General features: G+C 38.5%; 1 protein-coding gene across 1 annotated transcript; it reads right to left on the bottom strand.

The window, feature by feature from the left end:
- Nucleotides 1-6,932: 6,932 nt before the first annotated feature.
- On the bottom strand, nt 6,933-10,202 carry Rps30 (ribosomal protein S30). The gene is made up of 5 exons (XM_078181160.1): nt 10,143-10,202; nt 8,553-8,634; nt 7,996-8,131; nt 7,824-7,879; nt 6,933-7,321 (listed from the first exon to the last, which is right to left on the bottom strand). Exons 2-5 carry the CDS (start codon nt 8,625-8,627, stop codon nt 7,190-7,192), a joined length of 399 nt encoding a protein of 132 aa, XP_078037286.1. The 5' UTR covers nt 8,628-8,634; nt 10,143-10,202; the 3' UTR covers nt 6,933-7,189.
- Between the last annotated feature and the right edge of the window lie 22 nt (nt 10,203-10,224).

Raw genomic sequence — 10,224 nt, 5'->3', positions numbered from 1 at the left:
CAATCTCGTTTATAATAATAATAATAATAATAATAATAATAATAGTGTCGGACGATAGCGCGTGCCCGATCTCTTTTGTCAGCGACAAAACTATCGTTTAACAGCATCGGATTAACGAGTTACGCCGTTGACAGCAATGCGTAACTGGTGCCGCGCAGTGCGATACGTTTTACGTCGGGACGATTAACGGAGCGACTGTCATTATCACGATTATTATCCCCTCTGTCCTTTTTCTAACTCGCATCTAGCCGACAGATGCTGTAATCGAGTTTGTACGACTCTCTTTCTCGTTTCTGTCAAGTCTCTATGGCGTGGTTAGAAAATGTCGAAATTGACTGTAAAGGAACATATACAATGTTTCTTAATGGATGTGGCTGTACCTAACAGACGAGTTAAAAGCAACGAGTTCCTGCGGATCAAGACGAGATCGAATGGCATCATCGGTCGTGCACAGTCGTAAAACAAATCGGTACACATCGGTGACAAACAATAATCGGCCGTATACGACAGCGACCGAACAAAACCTTCCGTGCCGGGAAGTTCTGTATAAAAACGATGCGAATGTCCCATTCGCGAGCAATTACCATCAATATGAGGGTGGGTGCAAGGTATCCAGCGAGTCCAGTCGATCCAGATGGTGCCAGAGCAAGGCTTAAGCCCCGGCCCGGTTGCCAGGGCACGCACGCACCGCCACCGCCGTTCCTCCGCCCCCTCGGTCGGATCGTAATTTCGACTTAGCGCCGATTTATCGCGTCGCGGACCAAGGACTCTGCGTCTTTTTGCCGTAGCGAGTAATAGTGTCGAAGGTGCGCCGGTCACGTTCGTTATATCAATGCCCCGGCTGTTTTTCAAGCCTTCGGAGCAACCGCCATGGAGAGAGCACCGTCCCCCGCGTCATCCTTTTCTTCGTCTTCCTCGAATCTTCAAAGGTCTTCTCGGCCGGGTCGTGACAAGTATCGGCGCGGCGGGATCGCGTTCCAGCCTCTGCTCCTTTTTCTGCGTGTCCGCCGACCGGTCTGGCCGCTCTCCCTCGAAGGGCAGGCACCTATCTCTCGCTTTCTCTCTCTCTCTCTCTCTCTCTCTCTCTCTCCTCTCTCCTCTCTCCTCTCCTCCTCTCTCTCTACCCGCCCCCCTTCCCAGCCCTACCTTGGTTTCCTCTCCGCGAAATAAGGTCACGACGAGTGTCACAGGAAGCGGAGCCATCGCGTCTCGAACCGGCAGCCGCAAAGGTCAGAACTGACCGGCCTCTGCTCTACCGCTGGATTCGAGACAGTCTCGTACATCTCGAGACGTTGAAGAAAGGGGCGCGGAACTCGAGGAGCAACGAGTAATCACGCGACCGTGTCGTGATTTAAGGAGCTGGTTGGGATGCCGGAAATCAAGTATTTCAAAGAAGACGCCATAGATTGCGACGGATTTTTATTTCGCGGGAAAATGCGCCACCAACAGCACTGTCCGCGAAACTAATCCGTGATTTTCTGCGACACTCTCCTTCGTGATTAGCGATTCATAACACAACAGTTATTTCAGCAGCTCGAGGCAAGATTGTCCGAGTTCACGCGGCGGATTAAGCCATCGTCATCAAGGATAACATATCGAGTTGAGCGATAGTTCTCAGGTGAAATAAATAATGTACCGCTCGCCGGATCAATTAAAACGTTACCGCGATCAGCGTGGCATGACCACGGGACTATTTCATCACGCTCGTAGCATTCTAGCTCTCCAATCGTCGATGAACAGGTGGCAAACGAAAGCGGTCGTGACTCCTCAGCGTGAAAGTAATTCGACCTTTTGTGGTCTAGGTGGTTATAGCGCGACTCCGCGATTCGAAATCTCGTTCATGGGTAGCAAATTACTATCTGGTAGCAAGTTCTCTTCTCAAAAGAACCAACCTACCGACTCCTCGCGTCAGAGGAGAATAGAAGAGAGACTTTTTCGAAAGAAACTGAGAGAAGCCGTAGATGTCGAAGAAACCGCAGTATTTCACATCTTTTAATATTAATCATTCGAATATGTCGAAATGGCAACGGCGAATGATTACGGTGTCTCGAGCTGACCGTTTCATCTTGGCACTGGCGCGATAATTGACACACACACACGCACGCACGCACGCACGCACGCACGCACGCACACACACACACACACACAAGGCGCGCATTAATGCCCGGAAAAACAAAGGAGGCGAAACGTTGGCGTACAGGGGGGCAACAGTAGCGTCAACGAGAGCCGCGCCACAAGTAAATAGCAAAAAAGGCCTTTGATCGTGCGAATATAACAGCCGCATTGCCATAACCAGCCTCGAACTTTTGCAGATGCTGATGTTGAAGGCGAAATTGAATCACCCCCGCGGCTCCCGACGCAACGAAAACGCTTTCAATAAAACACCCCGCGAATTTTCCGGCCATCACTTGTCCTTTCAGCCGATTCAATTATTATTTCCACTTACGTTTCAACGAAAACAAGGCCAAAATCGCGCAAGGAATATGCCGATAAAAGAATTCAGAGCTCTTCTTGTAGCATCAGAAAAAAGATACTGTTAGAAATAGCCCATACCAAAGGGGAGTAATACATATTTGAAAACAGAGAAAAAAGCAAGTATTAAAGTATGTAATTTGCTGTTATTAATACGATCTACCGTTATTCGCTGAAAGCTCTGGACGAGGGTCTGAGATAATACAGAGTTTCTTTATTCTTAATACAGAAGGTTTCGTCTAAAATACTGATATACTAAAAACATGGAGAATCTTTAGATGTACGAAAATATCTTCCCGACTACAAACGCTTCAAATTAATTATTTCACGGAAAATAGCGATCTCTTCGATTGCGTATGTTGCCAATTCTACAAACGATTGAATTTCTAAAAAATCCAAGGACGTTACATTTTCGATACCGTATACTTCTACCATAAGCATAAGAAGAAATTATACGAACGAATTACTCCTCGAGCATAGTTTTCGAGCCGACTTATTTCTCATTTGAGGAATAAATTGCCCTTTTGTAACACCAGAAGTCTCTCGATTGAGCGACGTCGTTTTTACCCCCCAAAACTGGTCTGTCTCGGTGCAAATGATCCGCGAAAGCCATCGTTACGGCATAGCCGACGTTCCTCTTGAAATTAATCGTAGATGTCGTTAAAGCCAGTATGCGCGCCACTGTAAACCGTCCCCAAGGAGTGGAATCGAATATCGTTCTGTCGCGAATATTTACGACCATCGCACGGATTCGCAACATCGTACGTAGTGGCGCACTCTTCGAAGACCTACTTACAATAAACTAGGTGTCAGCTGTTAAACGTCATGGTTTTGAGATTTTACATTGTCCTAGAGTGGCTAGTACACTAGGAGAAGCTTTAATGTCAATGTTGTTCAGAGTGTTCCATACAGCGAGCGACAATAAGTGTACAAAGTGTCGCCGTTGAAAGTTGTTCGGGGTAAATTCTATGACGTATCTGGCCGTCATTTCGACTACATTTTAGCCGCGAATGCACGATTATGTACTTTGGTACAAACTCATTGTCAGGCGCGTTATCGCTTCTTCGAATTGTTCCACTGTACCGCATCGCATTCTACCGGTTCAAACCATATCCATAAAGTCCTTCTTCCAATGCTTCTACCGCTAATGCGTCATCTTATTTTCCCAATGAGAATCAACGCACAGATTCGAATAATTCGAATAATAATATATGAAAATGTATTGAAAATAGTTAACGAAATACATACTCTCTTCTTTGAACGAAACAATATTTCAAGATTCACTCGACGTCACAGCCTTGGTAACACCATTACAATTTCCTATTAACCAAACGACGTCGTAACAAGGTGCTACAGCTCAGGCCCCAACATCGCATCTAGATCCTTGATCGCACAGCATCCTCTGGCTCGGAACTATTCTAGAAAGACGGCCCTGTGCGCAGATGAAGCCAAGTTAAACAAGTTTTCTGCGTCACGGTGGTATCGCGAAACGAGATTCTCGGACCGTCGCCGGTCAACGAATGAACAACGACTTCCGGTGTCTGTTCGTCCCTGTAAAAGGGAACTCGAACGAACGAGGAGGCAAGGTGCACCGGGGTCGAGAGAGGTGGAGGCCCCAGCGTTGCGTCTGTCGGAACAAGTTCAACCCGTAACTCGTTTAGGGAGTTTCGCCTTCGGGGTTCTTAGCGAATGCATTAAAAACTCCTCACGCAGGACCGGTCCAAATCTAATCTGGAACTCTGTTTCGGCGATCCGATAAAACCCGCCCCGCCGCCCTGTGCCTGGCAGCCAACTTTTTATCAAAAGCGGCCACCAACCTGGGTATTAGCTGGTCCCCGTCAGATAACTGTAACCAAAAGCTCGTTAAGAACTCGCTTAAATCCCGCATGCTGGATTATGTTCTACGTCAATTGCTTGTAAACGGCAGCCAAATATTAAGCAATAGCTTGACCGTTTCAATATTTTTATCGGTGTAAATTTCATTCATTCATTTTTATGTTAAACGCAAAAAGCCCTGTTTGCAAATTCCAACTGACTTTCGTAGCAAGAACGAACAAACGAATAATCGTTTCGAAGTGATCGGATTTATACCGGTTCGCCGATAGATAATATCCAGAAACGCGGTATTTAAAAAGAGTATCTTTCTAAATGTTGATGTTTGCGACGCGAAATCAATTTTAAGAGAATTATAGGCAGATGCCATTGCTGTTGTCCAGCTTGGTGAAACTTCCAAAACTCGATCGCGAGGTAAAAGCCGCGCCGGTTATTACGCTCTGTTTGCATCGACACCGGAGCGCCTGCATTCGTTTGAATTTTAAACAGTTTTTCCAATCTTACCGCGAAACGGTATCATAGATTACACCAGACGCCATTACCCCGTTTTTCGTTTCGAGTCCGTGGTAATGCCGTTCATCGGTACTTCCATTGGGCCGTTAACGGAATCTTCCGCTTACGTATTTTACTTGAAAAAGCGGGAAACTACTTCGTTTCATCCGATTCGTTAACGTTCTTTTATAATTCACCATTCTTGTAAATTCGTTTTGGTAAACCTAATCAACGGCTCCTCGCATAATTTCATGTTTTCGAATCAAAATTGGATAATATTGCAGACAGATCTTTCGTTAAACTGTTCTTGAGATAATAGCACCATTTATGCCGATTATCTTCGGTATTAACTACGTCGAAACCTTTGACCGTCGGCGATTTCTCACTGCCGAGGGTAGATTGTGGTTCTAGGGTGGAAAAAATTGGGCTGTAATAAAAAATTGCTAAATTAGTTCATTTTGCGTGCACTTGCTAGCAACTGTGTTTCGTAGATGACTTCTTGCACGCCACTGAATCATCAGCCCATAGGACTGCGATAACGAGATAATATATTAGGAAACGGAGTCGATTAAGTGGACTGAGTTACAAGCGTCTGCCACGCAACATCGAGCTTTCAACATCTTATTAGCCGATAAAACATCACCGACAATCAACCCTTCTTTTCCCGTTCGTCCCCTGTACTGTGGAGAAATGGAGAAAATCGAGAAGCTTCGAACATACATTGACAAATACAGTAAATTGGTCCTACTCCTCTGCACACCTCCAGGTTGCAGCTCGATCCGTTGATCGAAAACGCTCTTAAAAACGTACATCGATCCATGCGAATATTAAACCGAACAAATTAATATATTCATTAATATATCAAACAACAAATTAATATATTGAGCTTGTCAGCTTTGGAGGACTACAGAACCATCTTGCAATATCGTGTCGCACTCATCGTTACCGACAATTCCCAAGAGAATGACGCGTTAACAAGAAGCGAATATACTTATAGTTCATATCTACTACAAGCGTTGAATATTATTTGTAGCCAATAAGCTTATACGACTCTTGTATAGCGATACATTTGAATGATGGAAATAGTATTTATGCAACATGTATTACAGAAATACGATATTAACTGTAATTATTTTTATGGACCGTTGAATAATTATTTCTACTAATAATATAATTAGTGATTGTATATATATAGTTTCGTATATATTTTCTTACAAATGGTAATTTACAATGTTCATCAATTTAAAAGCTCTGCCGTGCTATTTGATGTTTAACAATCCGAAAGTGATATTTAGTCACATTTAACCTAATATAAACTAGTAATCTTCTGATATTATGAACAAAAAGATAAGAACTTTTGTTACCAAAAATGAGGCATTACCGCTGACGAATTGTTAAATAATGTCCGCGCTTTGGATTTGCGATTTCACGGGACAATATAGTATTAAATAGTTAAATTGTATTAAACTAATTGTCAATGTAATTGGATGAACGACATAGAAAGTTTCCAAGGAACAACCAATTGTTTAATGAAACGTATAAAAAATGTTGAAACTCACGATTAGAATCCATTTCTCCATTATTTATCATCCGTATCGATCCAAAATTGCATCCTCGCCGACGAGCAGTAAAGAAGCCGTTGAAACTATATTAGCGGCGGTCGAAGGTATCGATTAGTCGAGTGTAGTTCACTAGTTGCCTATTCTATTAATATAAAGGTCGCTGTTGTACAACAGCATCTTCTACAGAACTGGTAAATCAAACAATGAAATACAAAATGCATTAATTACTGTATTAATGTAGAAATATCGGTAATACATAACTTCGAAATCGTGTCGTACAATTAAAAAATAAAGCTTCTCAAAAAGAATACAGCGAATCGTGGCGCACTCTAACGACAACCGTACGAAGCTTTCGCTTTTTGAGAAACACGGACTAAGTCATCAAGTAGAATAGTTATCATATGAAGCTTCGTGCACTGCGCACGTTCTTGGACCACGAACGAGGTATAGTATAGACAAACCATCTTATGGATTTTCGTGTTCCATCGTGACGCCGTATAAACAATAATAATAATAATAATAGAAAGGATAATAAATATAATTAGAACTTGACAGGGATTAATGTAGACAGTACTCTCTTGAAATTTTATATAGCGAAACTGATACAAATGAAAATAATGAATGGGTACAAATATATAGCACAACGAACATATTCATAATTAACAGAGTAACAAATAACAATTAATGATGTCAATTAATGTATTGTACGAGTTGCAGTGTGGAATAAAACAATAATTATACGTAATTAAAAATGATAACAAATGATAACTCATCACATTTAGCTTTTCAATTTATTTTCATGATCAGAAAACATGTATATGTATATACAATTACGAGTTAGGATTAGCATTTGGTCCACGTCGCCGGCCGTAAGTTTGAACAACATTTACAAATCTTCGATTATATTGAATTCGTCTTTTAGCTCTGCCGGTCTTCTTTTTACTTTTTTCATGTTTCTCAACCTGCACAAGTAAAGAATATTTAGAAAATGTAATAAAACTATCGAAAATTAAATTATGCAAATTATTTAGTGTGAAACAATTCAACAAAATATAAAAATCTATGATAAATGATTCAAACGTATTACTAAAATCGCATTTAATAAATTTTGAAGAATTCAAAAACTAACACAGGTTTGAGAAAGAAAAGGATTTCCAATTGAAAGAAGGGCGTTGAAACATAACCTTGAAATTTCGAAAACTGCATTATCTACAAGAAAAAGTGAATACGTGGCCAGCCAGCCACCCCCACCCCCCCCTTCCGCCATGAAACTATAAAATTCTTGTATTTAACAATTTTTTTTAATTAGACGCAAAGGGATCTGTTATCAAAACTGTTCAACAGAGCCTAGAATTCTCAAATGAATGCACAGTCTTCATTTCATCATAGCAATGTCCCTTTAATGAACTGCTATGATGAATATTATGCAACTATGGCTTTAATAATGAGCTACAATTCAATTACCTTTGGCGTTTGAGCTTTTACTTTGCCAGCACGAGCTAGAGACCCATGCACTTTACCTAAAATATTTTAATAACTCCATTAGTACTGTTACTAGTATTTAGTAGTAACAAAATGTAAATTAATTAAATTATTACTAATAAGATAAACCAAATTATGTAAAAGAAGAGCTTACCACCAGGAAGTGAAACTGTTAATTCTAAAGAATTTGATGTAAGTTCTCCAACTACATCTTCGTTTGATAATAGATGTCCCGAACAATATAGATTGAAATCTATGTTCGCAGCTGCCTCGAGCTGCACAATTTTATTCTAAAAGAAAAATGTGCCATTCTTATGTTACAATATAGTTTTGATAAAAGAAACACGAATTCTTCTCTGATATAATATTTGTCAACAAATTTTGCGAATGGTAATCAACAACAATTTATTAGATTGCCAGCTCATTAATTTGTATTTTTATATTGCGTTCTTGCTCTTCCTAAAAGCAGATTTTGACTGCATGTAGGTTATCTATTGAACGCATTAAATGCTTTACGGCTTCCAAGGTCATAAAGCTATATAACGTACAAACAATGAAAAAAACTATTGTTATTTATTATAATTTTACAAAGTATTTAATAATTTGACTTATGCAAAAAATTCGAGTCATTTAATCCACTGTATGCATTGAATTACTTTCAGTTTTCATGAAATTTTCAAATATAATCCAAATTGAACTTTTGTAACATACCTTTATCTCTGCAATAGTCTCATTTTCATGTGACTCAATAACAGTCGTGTGTTCACCTCTGATGTGTAACTGCATGTTTGTTCTACAAATTAAAGCAAATTAGATAATATACAGTGATACACAAAGTAATTATATAACAAATTTTGCAATAAATTGAAAATTAATATTTAGTGAGAAAAAAATTTCCATTTATGACATATTATCGTTTACATTTCACACATATTTTTGAAATTAATATTTCACAAATTTTGGCAATATAAAATTCGTTCTCAAGAAATAAATTGTAGTCCCTTGTTTTATGAAGAACGTAATACAAGCCTGTATGTTCTACATTTTTATAACTTTTGTATGATATACTTTACATTGTACACAATCTGATAATGCTGATAAACTTGTATCACTTAAAAATGTGATAACTTTATTATTATATATATATCTATAACTACATTTTATTACCAACTGTGTATAATAAATTTTTCATTTCAATAAAGTCATGTTACCAAACATTATGCGGATATCAAATATTTAGTCTTGCTCTTGAATGTAGAATTATCGCGTTTAACAGCTTCACAATATGAACTTATATTAGCACTTGCAATTGTACAATATGCTGTGCTGTCATTGTAATCAATGATCCTTGTGCAAAAGTTTTTGTATAATTTGGAACTGACAAGAAGATGCTTATAACCAATGTAGGTATATTCAGTCAATGCCTTCTCATCAGCTCTATGCTATACATGAAACGTGACATTTAGCTAATCAAAGCATGTCACATCTTACGTAAAGAATGGGATTAATTTCCCCATTTAATTAATTAAGTCTTATACTCCTCCTTTTTACTCTTTTGTTTTTATATAATTTTATTGTTTCAGTCCTTATTATAAGTTTATCGCATATTTAACAGAAACCTTTTCCTTTGCCCACCTGATTGTGACGAAGTAAATAATTCTATCATTACAAGATGTTTTCGTAATCTGTAATATTTAATAGAATATTCCAAATAATCCAAAGATTCAATTTTTGTCTACCGATGGGAAACTGTATTACAATAAATTATTGCTTTTTACTCCATTCTATCATTTTATGTTTATACCTTGGCTATAATCACCATTCAATGAATTTTTAATATTCATAATAATTTGACTTTCAATATTGCGAATAACTATTTACAATTTTTAACTTTTTAAAAGCAGATGCACACAATATTTCCTTCAATACAATGAATTTCCACAACATGAACAATAATATCTAAATCTTCTTTAACATGTTATACAAATAGTATACCACGATAGACGTCAAATTTAAAATGTATAAAATGTAAATCCAGAAGCATTTCAAGAGTTATTCAATGTTTCTACGAGAATAAGGAAAGTACAAAGTATCAACTGCGAAATTAAAGATGGACGATAAATACTAATAAACACGTGTTATCAAGAAAACATACTTAACACTTCAAAATAACCGTATTTTTAACGAAAAATATTAATATTGCAAGAAACTATACAAAAATAAAGTTACTCATACGAATTAAGCAATAATATAATATTATTTACTAAATATAAAATTGTACGGAACATAAGGTATTCTCACCAGTAGCTAAATCACGGCCAAAAGAACGTCCACCCTGAAGTCTTAAATGTATTATCCGCGTTCTAGACATTATCGATAACCA

Source organism: Augochlora pura, chromosome 5, assembly GCF_028453695.1.
Source record: "Augochlora pura isolate Apur16 chromosome 5, APUR_v2.2.1, whole genome shotgun sequence".
Taxonomy (NCBI): domain Eukaryota; kingdom Metazoa; phylum Arthropoda; class Insecta; order Hymenoptera; family Halictidae; genus Augochlora; species Augochlora pura.
This window is presented reverse-complemented; position numbering and strand designations above follow the sequence as displayed.

What these genes read in the sequence shown, in the direction of transcription:
- Rps30 (XM_078181160.1), bottom strand. Translation starts at nt 8,627, where the DNA reads ATGCAGTTACACATCAGAGGTGAACACACGACTGTTATTGAGTCACAT. An exon ending in AGACTATTGCAGAGATAAAG is followed by an intron (nt 8,132 to 8,552) that starts GTATGTTACAAA and finishes TTTTTCTTTTAG; the next exon opens with AATAAAATTGTGCAGCTCGA. An exon ending in AACAGTTTCACTTCCTGGTG is followed by an intron (nt 7,880 to 7,995) that starts GTAAGCTCTTCT and finishes AAAATATTTTAG; the next exon opens with GTAAAGTGCATGGGTCTCTA.